The sequence below is a fragment of the Micropterus dolomieu genome, linkage group LG23, assembly GCF_021292245.1.
Source record: "Micropterus dolomieu isolate WLL.071019.BEF.003 ecotype Adirondacks linkage group LG23, ASM2129224v1, whole genome shotgun sequence".
In the NCBI taxonomy this organism is placed as follows: Eukaryota; Metazoa; Chordata; class Actinopteri; order Centrarchiformes; family Centrarchidae; genus Micropterus; species Micropterus dolomieu.
Genome location: NC_060172.1, coordinates 3,285,887 through 3,301,290, shown reverse-complemented (window position 1 = coordinate 3,301,290; position 15,404 = coordinate 3,285,887). Strand labels below are relative to the sequence as shown.

The 15,404-nt window shown below is 42.6% G+C and overlaps 1 protein-coding gene across 10 annotated transcripts in view; it reads right to left on the bottom strand.

Annotated features, from left to right (window-relative positions):
• Nucleotides 1-3,303: 3,303 nt before the first annotated feature.
• Nucleotides 3,304-15,404, bottom strand: part of LOC123963275 (filamin-C-like) — a 60,375-nt gene continuing 48,274 nt past the window's right edge. For 6 of the 10 annotated variants that reach the window (XM_046040008.1, XM_046040012.1, XM_046040006.1 and 3 more), the window contains 17 exons: nt 14,914-15,013; nt 13,937-14,077; nt 13,108-13,236; nt 12,500-12,673; nt 12,193-12,354; nt 10,868-11,071; nt 10,442-10,594; nt 9,899-10,021; nt 9,526-9,783; nt 8,182-8,451; nt 7,946-8,083; nt 7,181-7,296; nt 6,291-6,423; nt 5,712-5,888; nt 5,394-5,612; nt 4,628-4,834; nt 3,304-4,557 (listed from right to left, as the gene is read on the bottom strand). In XM_046040008.1, coding sequence (XP_045895964.1) covers nt 4,370-4,557; nt 4,628-4,834; nt 5,394-5,612; nt 5,712-5,888; nt 6,291-6,423; nt 7,181-7,296; nt 7,946-8,083; nt 8,182-8,451; nt 9,526-9,783; nt 9,899-10,021; nt 10,442-10,594; nt 10,868-11,071; nt 12,193-12,354; nt 12,500-12,673; nt 13,108-13,236; nt 13,937-14,077; nt 14,914-15,013 — 2,892 coding nt within the window. In that variant the 3' untranslated portion in view covers nt 3,304-4,369. The remainder of the gene's footprint in view (nt 4,558-4,627; nt 4,835-5,393; nt 5,613-5,711; nt 5,889-6,290; nt 6,424-7,180; nt 7,297-7,945; nt 8,084-8,181; nt 8,452-9,525; nt 9,784-9,898; nt 10,022-10,441; nt 10,595-10,867; nt 11,072-12,192; nt 12,355-12,499; nt 12,674-13,107; nt 13,237-13,936; nt 14,078-14,913; nt 15,014-15,404) is intronic. The other 4 variants (XM_046040014.1, XM_046040013.1, XM_046040015.1 and 1 more) reach the window with 1 other exon arrangement.

Sequence of the window (15,404 nt, the reverse complement as noted above, 5' to 3'; positions counted from 1 at the left end):
TCTCTAACTGCCGCCCCCCCCCTCTCAGAGGCATTAATTACAGCCGTCCGCTCAGACTAATAATACCCTCTCTACTGCTGCTGTTAGGGGTGGGGGGGTCCCATCCCGAAACATCATCATCATCATCATCATCATCATCATCAGCATCATCATGGGGCTTTTTAGTGTCACCTTCTCAGAAGATGTTCCGTCCTCACCTGTTTACAGCAGGAGATACTTGCTTCTGATTGGCTGTTTAACAGCAGCTATTGGCGGCTTCCTGTTGGTTCTGGTCTCGTGCTGAGTTTCCCACCTGATGGACCAGCTGCTCCTCATCAGTAACCCCTCTGTGCCCGTCCTGGTGACTCAGGTCTGGTTCTGGATCATATTTGTAGATCTGATGTGTGTAGTTTTGCTGCCGCCTGCTGGCCTCCTGCAGCTCCGCAGCCTCGTCCTCCTTCATGAGGAACCACAGAAACATTGGACTTTAGGAGAGACTGTGTTTCTGTTGTATGACATAATAAAACATCATTTTTGGTTGAACTGAGTTCAGCCTCATTAAAATGATTTGGTCGTATTATTTACAATGACTGAAAGTTTAAATTTAGATTTTACTTGAATGAATGAATCTCTATTTCCTGTCTCTTGTATTATTGTTGTTACCTTTGGCTTGATTCTGATCCTTTTCATTTCTTATTTAAATCCTCATTAATATTTGATCATGTATTGATTCTCACTTGCTGCAGAGTGAAGCTCTTTGTTACCGGGGATTTAAAAAGTGCTCTAAAAGGGAATATTAATTAATTAAATCATTACATTTAACCCCCAGACAAGGCAGGTTTATTTGTACAGCACATTTCAGCAATTAAAATTATCGTTAAAACATAAAACATAAAAGAAACATTAAAAATATTAAAAAAGACATTTAAATACAAACTTTAAAAGAGTAAAATAGAAAATAAAAACAAATGGTTTTGTAGAATATTAATATATTATTAATCGTACTGTCCTCTGCAAAGGATTTAGGCAGCTGTAGAAAAAATAAGAGTGTTCATAGACACATTTATAGATTCTATTTATCAATAACAAAATGCAAAGTCTGAAATTCTAGATCAGATCAGGATCTGATGTGACCAGCGTAGCGCTCTCCAGCCCTGCGGCGAACAACCCGCCTTCTGCTGCAGCCAGATATTTCCAGATTTTGATTTTACAGCATTCTTTCCACACCAGAAACTTTTGCACAGTGGTGTTTTCTTTTTACTGAATAAACATTTGGAGCCTTTAAGTAAAGTGTAGCTGATCTAAATGTATTACGTATCATTTCTGAGCTTCATTGTTCTCTTCTTTCCCTTTTCCCTGCACGGTTTATCACAGTGTCATATTCGTGTAAACTTTCACTCACATTTTCACTTTTTCTACCAGCAGACTTTTGGGTTTGAGTCCAAACTTCAGCAGAGTTTCTTTCCCTCCTGTTTATTGTTCAGATGAAACTTTAAAGATCCCTGTGGGGAACCAGCTCAGACTGACACTCACAAACAAGCTGCTGCTGAGTCTGTGGAAGCTTCAGAGATGTGGACGAGGCCAACACGTTTAAATTTTAATCAGTGAAGTCCAGTTCATGAGGGAGCCTGAAGCTGAGAGGAGGAAAACTGGAGGTCAGTATTAAAACACCGGCCTCAATCATCTGCTTAATGGCGGCTTCGCCTCACGGCCACAGATGAGAGGAAGTCGTTACATGCACATTAAGAAGAGCTTTAATGGGAAAGAGAAATAAATATGTTAGGAATGATTTTACACTAAATGTGGAGAAATGATTCAGGAAGCTGAAAACAACCAATGAAACACCTCAAATTCATTTTTTATGTGCTGTTGACAGGAGACACGTTACATGACACGTAACATATAGATGCAAACCAATTTCACACACTGTGGTACTCAGAAGTCACGGAAAGCTTACATCATCATTTATGCACATGTGACTGCAACTAAGGGAGAATCTGGGTATGTTGCAAATGTATGGAAAACCCGTTCTCACCAGTACACATTTATCGAGCAGCGACCTCTAGTGGCCGTTGGACGGTGGCACAGGAGGAAGTCAAGTGACGTATTATAAATAGGTAGTAAGCCCTGGACTTTCACTCAGGAGAACGGCGTTCGAGTCCCATGTGACACCAAGTAAATGTTGGGTTATGACTTAAAAGCTTTACTGACTTGTTTTAACCCAAACTACGTTTTCCTCAACTTAGTTTTTATTGCCTAAACCAAACTGCGACCGCTTCACAACGTTATCCACGTGTTAAATGTCACGTGACTGACGTAACGTAGGAAACGCTGGATAAATGACTGTTGTCATTTAGGTTGTTGCCCATAGAAAACATTGGTGCATACTGTGTATATTTATAAATGTACACATACTGCAACTAAAGGACAGCATGTATAACAGATTTGTGTGTCACGTTTATCACAAATCTATCTGCCTACACAACTCAACTGTAGTGTTTATCACATATGTTACATACTAATATAATCACAATTCAAGAAGAGCCTAAACGCAAATGTGTTGCAAATATCGTCTGTACATAACTGCAGTTCAAGAAGATTTCAGAATATCACAGCTGCTAAGGCTCCAAAGGCCAGTTTATATTTCTGCATTGAGGCCATTCTGTAGCTGACGGTATTTATACTTGTGCGTCGCTCTGCAGTCACACCGCAAAAACCTGTTGCCGGGGTGGTTTCTGTGTTCTTCTGTGTCGAGCTTCTTGTTCTGCGTTGGTGTAGGCTGCTACAAACGGCTGAAAGTGAGCGGATCATGTTGGAGTCGGAGCTGATGGATGCTGAACAACAGTTACTTTTAGTGAAATTACTAAAACGCAGAAATGAGAGGTGGTGTCGGAGGAGACGTTGTGTCCGGCTGAGGCAGAAGAAGGACAAGCCGGAAATGTGACGCAACCAAACCGACCAATCACACTTCTTGTGTGGTTTGTTGTGACGTTTCTGGGAAGGTGGGCGTCAGGCTTTGGTGTAGAGTCGACACAGAAGTATAAATTGGCCCTAAGAACAGATCAATCATCGGGATGTAGTTTTATGGATGCACCTTTATGCACAGCGTCTTTCCAAATGGTCGTCATTGCTCCCACTGGCAGGCGGGGGGCGGCGAGGATGGGGGGTTGGGGTGTGGATGGAGGATCGGTTCTTGTCATATCAAGTTTGTGGACCGGTACTGGGTCAGGGCCCAGCTGTTGAAAGTCTCTGCTCAGGAGGACAGAAGCTGCTCCAGTTTCATTTAAATCTCTTAATTAACAAACATCAGCAGCGACTTTGTGGCAAGTTAGCGAATATACTTTATTATGCCTGCACAATCTTGCCAGATTGAAGGTTAACATATCAAACAATTTACTTCATTCATCCAGTTTTGATACATACAAAATCACTATAAAATGTCACTCTGTAATACTGTGTCATCGCAACATCACCATTCACAAAACACACTGATTGCTTCACTGCACTTCTTCCTGTGGTAAAAAAAGAAAATCTGAATCATCACGTCTGTCTCTGAACAACTAATTCAGGAAAGAAGATCAGCCTCATCGCTTTCTCTACAATAAGACCATTTTCTGTCAAAGAAAATAAAATGAGGGGGGAAAAGAGAATAAATAAAGTCCCAGCACAGCTCGTCCTGATCCTTCAGCTTTCTGCAGCTCGGTGGGGAGACGCCATTACAACACAGGTTTAACCAGACATCATGAAACAAGTTGTACAATCAGACTTTGAGATGTAAGAATAAAAAACTGGGGCATCTACACATTCCTGCATCCACAGTTTTTCAGATAAATCCAGAAACATCCTGAAGAAATCGTTATCGTACAAAGATCTGCTAAGTGGTTTTGTCCAAATGCTGTCCTTCACTGAACCGAGTCAATAAGAGTAGCCTGAGGTCCCCAAGGTGATTTCATTTTATCGTGGGTGAGCAAGACACTCAGACAAGATACTTCAGGGTACAGTTTAGGTTAAATATAAGTTAAAAGTTGTGCACACAAGATCCTTTTTAGATGTTATTTGTAGGCACATGTTAAAGTCTTGTTTGACCTCAGTAGTATCTTGTGCTTAAAGGATAATATCTTGATAACATCTTCTGATATTACTGTTGGACTGTGTGATTCTACCTTCCAAGGTCAGCACTGTGAAGTTGAAGTGATATAAATTCTAAAGTGAACAGAGTTTTTCCAAGAGACACCAGAAAGAGACTGAAAACAGGAAGTGAAAAGTCTTTGTGTGGTCAGTGCATCAGGGTGAGGAGGGTGAGGAGGGTGAGGAGGGTGAGGAGGGTGAGGAGGGTGAGGAGGGTGAGGGGCTGCAGCGGAGGGACGACATAGAGATGAAGAGTTCAGGTTTAAGGGACGGTGACGTGGAAGGGACTGCCGGGGACGTTCTCGTCGCCCCATTTGACGATGAGGATGTAGCTGCCTTGTTCTTTGACCGTATACGTGACGTTGTACATCCGGTTGCCCATGTGTTTGACGTAGACCTCCTCGCAGGGCGTCTTTGGCCCGTGAACGCCCACCATCAACATGTTGGTGCCTGCAGACACAGAAGTCAGTTTTTATTTCCAGGATGGACGACCACTCATTCCTGTTGTGTTGTTACTCACCTGCTTTGCTGCAGTCCACTGTGAACGTGTTCTTCTGACCTACGAAGGCCTTCGACAGGCCGGCGCCTCTGGAGATGACTTTACTGGCGTCTGAGGAGAATTTGGGTAAGGAGGCGAAGGCCCCTCCCATCGCTGATGACTTGGTGACAGTTTCCACGAGAACAGACGATGTCTCATGCAGACTGTGGCCCCCGGACAGACGAGGTCCTGCAGAGAGTCAAACACACATCAGCTAATCTGATTCAGATCTCGAAAGAATAATGAGAGACCTTCTCATGAGGGGATCGCCTGCCTCAGCTCATTGCTTACAGGTGTGACAACACCCTTTTATTTCAGACTGTAGCTATGGGCCACTGGATAAGGCTGACTTTCTCCCGCCCACCACACAACACATTTTGGTTTTGGTTTAGGCTAAATTAAGTGACACATTTTCCTTTGCTTGGTCACCAGAAGTATAAGATTCATGAGCCAAATTTTTGGAAGTGTCAAGGACCAACAACACCTGTGGCTGGCCACACCACCGCCACACACTGAAGCATATAGTGTGTAAAAGGTTTTGTCCTCAGTTGCGACAGTCACTTCCAAACGGCCTCAGGGAGCAACTTTAGAATTTATACTGGACTCTGGAGGGAGCCAGAGTATTTTTCCAGTTTGGGTTATGCCCCTTCATTCCAATGAAGGGAAACTCCAGTGAGGACCGGCCTAATTCAAACACTGACCACATCAATCAAAAAACCCCACTACGCCCTGCCGTCCATGGACCCACCTGAGACTTTGGCCTTGAAGGGGCTGCCTACGATGTGCTGGGGTCCGCCATACTTGATGGAGATCAGGTAGTGTCCAGGAGCCATAGGTGTATAGGAGACCTTGTAGCCCTCAGGACACTCCTGACAGTCCATCTTGACCTTCGACGGTCCATCGATGGTCACAGCCAGAGCCCCTGAGCCAGCATTACACGTGTTCACAACAAACTCTGACGCCACGCCTGAAGGAGGACACAGATGTGACAGCACCCATTAACATCTACTTCATGTTTTTATTAAGAGCTTTGAAATTAAGGTGCTTTTAAGGTGGTTATTTTGACCTGTGGTTCCTCCCTCCAGTCCTGGTCCGAAAGCAGACACCATGCCGGGATCTCCAACCTGTCCTGGTTCTCCCACTCTGATCTTGAAGGGACTGCCGGGAACATGGCTGCCGTTGAAACGAACGTCGATGGAATGAACTCCATTTTCCCTCGGGATGAACCTGATGGCATGCTGGTCTGTGGAAACGCATGGAGAACAAATAACTGATTCTGGGTTCTGACTGTCTAATTTCTATCATATACTCTGTAATCCAGGACCTGGACTGGAGCCTTGTGGTGCTCCATATGTATTATTACTTTAAGGGGAATACATGAAAGTTGTGAACGGACACTTTAACCCTACAGTACTCCATGTGAATGTTTAAGTTCTTATCTACTTTAGTCCCATCCTGTTACTGAGGCTGGTACTACTGCCGTGTTTTTACATAAAATCCTTCCACTTTACAGTTTTACAGTTACAGTTTTTAAGTGGTACAGGAGATTTAAGCCTTATGATATCCATGTTAAATGTTAACGCTTGTTACTTTTACAAACCCAGCCGTTTAATTATGACCTTCAGTGATGAAGTGTTGCTCTTACCGCTGTCCAGCTCAGTGATGTAGCACTCCTCTATGGCTCCGGATGGTGTGTGGATCTTAGCATCGATCAGCCCTCTGGCTCCATTCAGCTGGACAGCAAAGGAGGCCTCCTGCCCAACTTTTAGGGCCACCTCCTGAGAAAGAGCAGATGAAGAAATAGGAAATGGGGAGCAGGTATTTGTCCTTTAGCTTTACTGTATGCTGTAGCTGACATTAATTGAGGCCGTTTGAGTGAAAATGTTTTTGGTGTTCTACTTCTTCCAACCACACAAGGTCAGATCATGTATAATAAATTGGACAAACTGTCTTTAAATTTAAATACATGTAATTCCCTGATTTTACAGTCGAATCAGAGATTACTTGGTGTTTTACAGATATCTAAACTTAAAATTTGTACATTATATTTTCGCCGTCTTTCTCCTTGTGTCTTTTCGAGCATTGTTATGCTGTGTCTGTTAGCATCCGTCTAATTTTTTACATGTATCCGTATATACAATTTTATCATGTTTGTTTCATGATAAATAAAACAAAATATTTTCATCATGTAATTTTTTTTCACAAGCTCATTTGGAGTTTTTCTTTATCATTTTAAATCAATTAATGTATTATGTGTTTTGCCTAAACTCAATATTTTGAGAACATTGAAATATTGCTGATACTAAAGTTAAGAAGGTTCATTGTGTGTGAATGAACAGAAATATACCGGCTCAGTATTCAGCAGACAGACATTAATAATCAATCTTCTTATAGCAATCAAAATGTCTCTTTTAACATAGCTAATGAGACATCAGAAGGTTTAACATAGAGACTCTTCAAGATGTCTGTGGCCTCAGCTGGCTTTGTAGAAACCGTTTTATTGAACTTTTTGATGTTTAGATGACCTGTTCTTACCTGCAGGCTGGTGATGGTGAGGCGGCGAGCGTCATCAGACAGAGTGGCAATGGGGACGATGAATGGAGAGTCTGGGATGTGTTCATCGTTGAACTTAATGGAAACCTCGTAGTCACCTGGAGAGAAGAAATAACAGCAAAGGGCCAACTGAGAATATAACAGCTTTTTACATCATTATTATGTTGCGTTCATATGTCAGGAGTCTCCTGTATAACTGTGGTGTCCCCCAGGGGCCCCATATTGTTTTCAATATGTTCCAATCCAACAACTTACTAATAAAGTGGTGGTTAAAATGTAAAACCCTGCCTATATATATGTTGTTTAAAACCTCTTTGATTATTGGCATGGTTGCACTCCAACTGACCTCAATATTAAACAGGGAAGACAACCCAAACTACTAAAATAAGAACCACGTAATTTAAGAGGGTCTATGTTTGACCTGATTTAGTTAAAGAACGTTCTGGGTCACCTAAAGATGTCAGATCATCACTGCTGTATAGAGTTGCGTATCATCTGCATAGCAATTCACATTAGCATTGTGCGTATAGATAACCTTTAACAGTAACATAAAAATGAAAAATTATTGGGCCCAGGATTAAGCCTTGTGGTACATCTAACGTTAACTCTTAGTGGGACACATTTGTCTTCTGAAGGCCAAACTCGTAACTATTTTAACATCAAACCTCTGATACAGGGATCTTGATTTCCTTCTCTGTTTGTCAGTTTTAGGGATGAAACCTGATCTAGAGTCTGTTAGAGTCTCACCAGGCTCCTGAACTACGTAGATGACGCCACAGGATCCGTCCTTCCTGTCTTCAAAGGTGATCTCGGCCTTGCTCGGTCCCTCCACAGCGATTGACAGACCTCCAGCTCCGGCCTCTCTGGTCCAGATACTGAACTCAGCTGAACAACAAACACAAACTTGACTTATCAGCAACAGGAAAGAGGAGGAAGAAGAAAATGCAGAAAAAAGAAAAAGAGAAGAAGAATGCCCTGCTCACCTGGGATCCCTGCCACTCCTCGGTCCAGCCCCGTCCCCCCTGCCCGGACCTTGTGGGCCCCTCCCTCTCCCAGAGGCCCCACAGTGAATTGGAAGGGGCTCCCGGGGACGTGTTGGCCCCGATATTTAACGTTAACAGTGTGAGCTCCCATCTCCTGAGGTATGAAGCGGACGCTGTAGGTGCTGTCATCTCCTTTAATGATCTCTGCGTCCTCCGTCTTTCCTCCAGGACTCGTCACCTGAGCTGTCATCTCCTGCTTACTTGCCTCACCTGAGAGTGAGGGAGGAGGAGGGGGAGGAGGGGAGGAAGGTGGAGGGAAAGGGGGACATGGATCAGATAACTTTTTCTGCTGGATTCAAACCTTTTCTGGATAGTGGACCCTTTTTTTCATCTCAAATGTAGTGCCCAATGCTGCAGAGACCCTAAAGCTCAAATTCTCTTTCCACACCTGCACACTAGATATAGATGGTCTCTGATCTGGTATCTGCACCAGATCATTTATACAGAATGGAAACGTGTTTGTAAGATCCTGCTAGAATGTCAGACTTTATATGAAAATAAATGTTATAAATAATTAAACGCCCCTGCTTTCTGCACACAGCACAACAATCAGATTCTTGTAGTGTGAACATGAACAACCTAAAATAAAAACATGTTTGTCCTTACATCAATGTAACCCCCAAAACCTAAACTGTACCCAAAATATTTCCACTAAATTCCAAGGTTAATAATGTAGGTGTTGTATGGTACTGTAAAATGTATACTACTGAGATGAAAAACATCTTATTTGTAGCATCCGATAACAGTTTGTATTTTTCCACATTGGTTCAGTTAACTGAGCCAATAACTTCTGCTGTTATGGAAAAATACAAACAATAGCAATCACCTAATTAACATTCACCACTTAATTAACAGTTATTTCACACTTTTGTAACAGTAAATTAACAACTAATAGTCAGTTTAACAGTTTCAATAAATACAGTTAATCAACATCATACCGATGAGTCAATCAAACATTATTATACTGAAGAGTCTTAGAACTAGCCTAAGGTTTTTGAAAAAGAAAGATTCACTTTTACGTGATTCAAAAAGTGAACGTCTGACATGTAGGACCTAAAATTCAGAAGTGTTGTTGTGAGTGTGTTACAGTGATCCAGGTTTCACAACCCCTCACATGCAAAGTCAGGTTATTAACAGTTATTATTTATTAGTTCATTGGATGTTTCCACAGCAGTTCCAGATTATTACCAACATACAGTGAGACGCATGCACACACACCACAAACCTGCCTCAGTATCAATAAAGTTAGAAACAGTTTGAACACACACTCGTCCACACACACACCGTCCTGCAGCGGCGGCCGGCTGCCGGTCGGCATCCCGTTGAATCCGCTCAGACTCTCTCGTCCCAGGAAGTCTCCGAACACGTCTCTGAACGGCTCTCCTCCCACCTGAGTGCTCTCCTCCACGCGGACCTCCCTCTTCGTCTCTCCCGCTCGAGTCTTACTGATCTCCGTACGCTCGGTCCGAGTGTAGGTGTGACTGCTGCGGGTGAACGTCCGGGTCAGGCGCTCCTGAGCCGAAACCATGTGGAACCAATTCCCTAAAACCAGCAGGGAGGAAGGAGTACAACGAGGGACAAGGAGAAGGAGGTGAAGAGGAGGAAGCAGAGGGGACAGGCGGAGACAGGTGGAGGAGACGGTGATGTCACAGCTCACCTGGTATTTTGAGGTTGAGGTCACAGGTGCTGCCCACAGTAGCGATGGAGGGAGCCTGACGTTTCCGGGTGATGCTCTCCTTCATCCTGCCGTCACCAAACACCTTCACCGTGAACGGACTTCCTGTTCACACAAAATGTAACAACGGTTCATTTAAACTTAAACCAGGAAAATTCACATACAATATAAAACAAAATAAAATAAAATGCATGAATCACATGGTTAAAATTTGAAAATCAAACTGTAAAATCACCAAATTCTGTGGAAATATGTTTTAAATAAAAGGATAATGAACAATGCCTTTCAAATGATTACAATAAAATAAAACACAGGGCCTCCTGGGAAAATCAAAAGTCTGTCGAGGTGCTTTGTTTTATATTGATCGACAATGAATACGTTTTTAAAACCAATGGCTGCCTAGAAAGTTGGGATTAAGGATAATTTTTTTAAACAATCAAAACTGTGCTGAAAACTACACAATACTTTGGGAAATGACTGCAGTGAAATAAAGTCTCAATGATCAGACTGCAGCTGGGTTCGTACCTGGGACGTGTTGGTCGGCGAACTTGATGTTGATGATGTAGTTTCCAGGTTCAGTTGGACAGTAAGTGACTTTACACGTCCCGTCCTCCACGTCCTCACAGTTAATGTCCACTTTACTGGGACCCTCGATGGACAGACCCAGACCTCCGTAACCTGAGACCAGAGAGGATGATGAGGGGGGGAAGGTGGTGGGCTTCAAATAACAAAACTCCTTTCATCAAACTAAAAGAAACTTGATGTTTTATTCTGACTGATGATTCTTTTGCTGTTTCAAAGGTTAAAAAGCCAAAACGGACCAACAGTCCTTGAAGTTTCACAGAAAATGGATGGTACCTTCAGCTTTAGCTCCATCTGCTGAGGAAGACAATGTGATCGCATAAAAAGTTCTACATGACTAACCTGTTGAAACGAAGGTGTTCTTCTTACCTGCACTCCTGGTGTCAACGATGAATTCGGCCACTTCGAAGGTGTGTCCCTCCACCAGCCCCTGGCCGTAAACCTTCACCTTGCTGGCGTCTCCAATCTCCGACTGACCCACCATGATCTTGAACGGACTGTTGGTCACGTGTTTCCCGTTCTTCTTCACGCTCACCACGTGTTCGCCCACTTCCTTTGGTGTAAACGAGATCCCTGCAGGCCGGAGGAACATTATCAGATGCACGAAACACATTTCTGAAGAGCTCTTTCCATTTTTCTCAGATCCATGTTCTTTAGGTTGTGCGACTGGTTTTATTTCTGGTTTGCAACCTCTACTTCTTGTTTATCACAACTGATGTAACTTTACTTTGTGTAGCCAATTTTATTCACTCCAAACCAGCTGATGGAAACTCGCCTAATTCACAATTTCTATTTTTTCAAAAGTTCACTTAAAATTCGCTTGATAATTAGATTGAAACATGGCTACTGTAAGTCTCAAGTCAAATCCAAGTGCTAAACTTTACATTTCAAGTCCTAAAAAAGAAGTCTTTCTTATTAGGAGCAACGAATTTTACTGCTGGCTTGCAGTCACTGACAGACAGACGTGGATGCTTCCTGGATTGTGATCACATTTCATGTAGGAAAAGTTTAGCTAACTGCCTGCTTTAAGTTATAACTGGATTAAGAACATTAATGTTAACTCAAGTTAGGATTCTTTGAACAACGTCAACTATTGAACAAAGTTGTTACTTGGAGGCTTTATATCTGATTGTGATAATCTGTCAGCTAGTCCGATGAAATGTGGCTCAGACCTCCATGTTCCCCTCAAGTTGAACTGTAATAACTTTGGTGATCATCTGGCTCTTCTAGAGGTCAACATGTTGATGTTTAAATCATATTTGCTAACAGGCAAAACTAAAACGTGTCAGCCTCACATATCCTCTTGAGGCTTGGGGAGGATATCGAGTCATTTCAAGTGTAACATCCAAGTGTAGTCACATATTTTTGGATTTTGTCATGTCATCAGAATTGTTACCCAAGTTACTGAGTCTGTCCTCTGCAGGTTGTATTGCCTCGATCATCTCAAGTGCTTTCTTTAAAGCACATCCTCATATTTTGTCCTTTAGTCTTATTTAAGCCGATACTGATTATTGTTGCTGAGGTAATCTCTGTCACTGAACAACAGAAACATGGAGTGCCTTATACAAGAGTTCCTTTGCCTATTTATCAGTCAATTTCAAACAGAACAGGGTTTTGTAAGCTATTGCCAGAGATCCCTTAAAGATGTCACATTACACATAGACAGAAACACATTTCCTCAGCTGGAAACTGACCAATGTGTCTGTTGGGCAACCTCTTCAGCAGACATGGCTCCTCGTTCCCAGATGGCGCTCTGATGCTCGCCATCAGACTGCTCAGGTCTGTCTCTGTGATTTTTAAGGAAACGTCTGTTGCTGTGCCGACATTCAGCTGAGACGTCCTCATGGACTCATCACCTGGAGATAAGTCAAGTCAAATCAACTCAAGTAAGAAACAGACTGCAGATGTTTTTAATGGGCATCACAGGAAGATAAAAGAATGTCGTCTGCATAAAGTGAAATAAAATGCAAAGACACAGAGACACACACAGAGTTTTAGTACCAGTGATCTTGGCAGTGAAGGGGCTGCCGGCGATGTGTTTGTCATCAAACTTGACGATGATGTTGTAGTCTCCAGGTGCGGTGGGCAGGTAGGACACAGTACAGGTCCCGTCTTTGTTGTCTTTACAGCTGATCTCTGCTTTAGACGGACCCTCAACAGCCAGAGACAGACCACCTGCAGAGAGAGATGAAGGCCGGGCCCCAATAAAAGCTTGTTAAATCCATGTAATCACCTATGCTATAAAACTTACACGGTAAATTCAATATAATACTTTCTTTTTTACACAGTTTTATTCTCAACTGAAGTCCAGTTGATTCCCAACTTATGTCCAGAATGTCTTTCTTTGGACTTTGTAGTCCAGACTTTATGATAAGATTTTAGATAACAGGTAAACATGGATGAAGTGTTGAGTGTGTATTAACATCAACAGCTTTTATCCAAAACCATCTGTTCGCATGCCTCTGGAACAACCAGGGGTTAAATGTCTTGCTTGTGTCTTATCCATTGCGCCATCACCACCCTTAATATGTAGAAGAATGTATGTACCATTGGTACCATATGATTTAAAACATCATGACTAACACTTGGAGTATGTTGTGAAAGGATACCTTCTCCAGCGTCTTTAGTAACGATGGTGAAGGTGGCCGGTCTGTTCACTGTGCCGTGACTCAGACCAGGGCCGTACGCCGTCACATGACCACCGTTAATGGCATCAACGTAGAACTGGAGTGGACTTCCTGTAACAGAGGAAACACAACAGGAATATTATGAAGAGGCCAGTTAACGCTAAGACAGATCCTGGTCCGCAATAAAGACCGCACACCCAAACACAAGAAAAGTAATCTAGTGTATGCGGTCCAATGCAGTGAGGAATGCACAGACCTGTATATTGGGGAGACTAAACAACCACTACACAAACGCATGGCTCAACACAGAAGGGCCAACTCCTCAGGTCAAGACTCTGCAGTCTACTTACATCTGAAGGACAGAGGACAACAATGTTCATATTCTGGCCCAGGAGGACAGACAGTTTGAAAGAGGCCGTTTAGACCAGAGTAGAGAAACCATCTCTCAACAGGGGAGGAGGTCACACCACTTATCTCCGACCTACAATGCTGTGCTTTCATCTCTTCCCCGGAGACTTAACAAACGCTCCCGTTTGGCCTCATGTGATGACACCAACGTCAATTGTTCAGACTCGGCCTCAGGTGACTCCAGTGACCACTATGACTGTCGTTACAACAGCCAGTTAAATATCTGTCCAACCAAGTCCAGTTACCCTTGAGTTTAACCGTCCTTGTATAACTATGACCTGGAAGACTGAGAGTCTTCACAGACAGACAATACTGCTTGTCTCCAATAACTGGGAGCTCAGATTGAATCCATCCTTTTTTCTCCAGCTGAGCCTGAAAAACAAAAACCATCTGAAGTGAATACCTGGGATATGTTTTCCATCATATTTGATGTCCATCTCGTGCAGGCCTCGTTCTGTCGGGGAGTATTTCACGGTGACGGTGCCGTCCTTGTTGTCGGTGATGTGAGGACAGGCGGTTCGACCAGACGGCATTCGCACTTCACCTGGAGAAAAAAGACCATTTATTTTTGTTTTTTCTGCTATCATCGAAGGAAAAGTAAATTCCAAAGTTATCAATAAATCTTGCAGAAGAATGTCCACCAACAGAAGATGGGTGATGCCACGGGGCAACGACCCAAAGCACAGAAGTAAATCAACAACAGAAAGAAGAAGAAAATACACATTCTGGAGTGGCCCAGTCAGAGTCCTGACCTCAACCTGATTGAGATGCCGTGCGAACGATTCACACCTGACATCCCAAGAATATTGCTGACCTGAGAAACAGCCATACTGTTTCCAGCCTGCACTGTGAATGTTTCCACGATGAGTTCAATGAAAACATATAATTGTTTGTGTGGAGTTAGTTTAAGCACACTGTGTTTGTCTGTTGTTGATGAAGATCAGAAATCCAGGTGATTCCAAAGGGTTCACATACTTTTTTTTAAAAAGTGATTTGGCTTCACAAATCAATATTTTCAACATGAATGTAGTTTATATAAATAGGAAGGTTTAAAAACTGGTGTCATTTCTTCTGCATCACAAAATGCTAAAGATGTTTGGGCTCATTTGGAGCACAGACCTTATTTTCTGCTTAAACTGAAAACACTTGAAATGACCATCAAGACAGTATATTTAAATTTGATATATCAACAGGAATTTGAATCTGCTTCATGCTGTCAGTCCTGTCCAACTCAATTTAACAATAACACATTCATCATTCTGAATAAAGCATGCATTCTCACTCTCTGCACCTCCGTTTTCATTCTGTAGCAAAACAGAAATTCACGCTGAAATTATAGATTTCCTCTCAGAGAGCGACATGTGAACAGCCAGCTCTTACCTGTGATCTCTCCTTTCTGCACGGTGAAGGGAATGACCAGACTGAAGGGGCGGAGCACGGGCTCCATCCCGTCCACGGGGCTGATGGGATCATCGGTGGCCTAAACCAGAGCCAGAGGGGAGAGGCGTTAGTGTCACCATACTGGGAACTCTGGGATATGTACCAGAGAGAGGAGGGAGGCAAGAGGAAACACAGCAGGACAGCAGAGAGGCTGAGAGAGAGCATCAGAGGCTGGATGCAGATTTAGACCAAACAGCCATTTAAACTGTTCAATATTGTACGTAGTCCTTTATAAAACCGGTAAGATAGAAAAATATGTATATAAACAGCAATCTAAACAATAAAAGAAAAGATATAAATAATAAAAGAAGCATTATAAAGTCAAAAATAAATCAACATAAGATAATAAATAAATAAATGAAAATAATAAATAATCAAATCATCAGAATAAATAAAAATGAAATATGATGATGGAAGTCAACGCCCCCCCC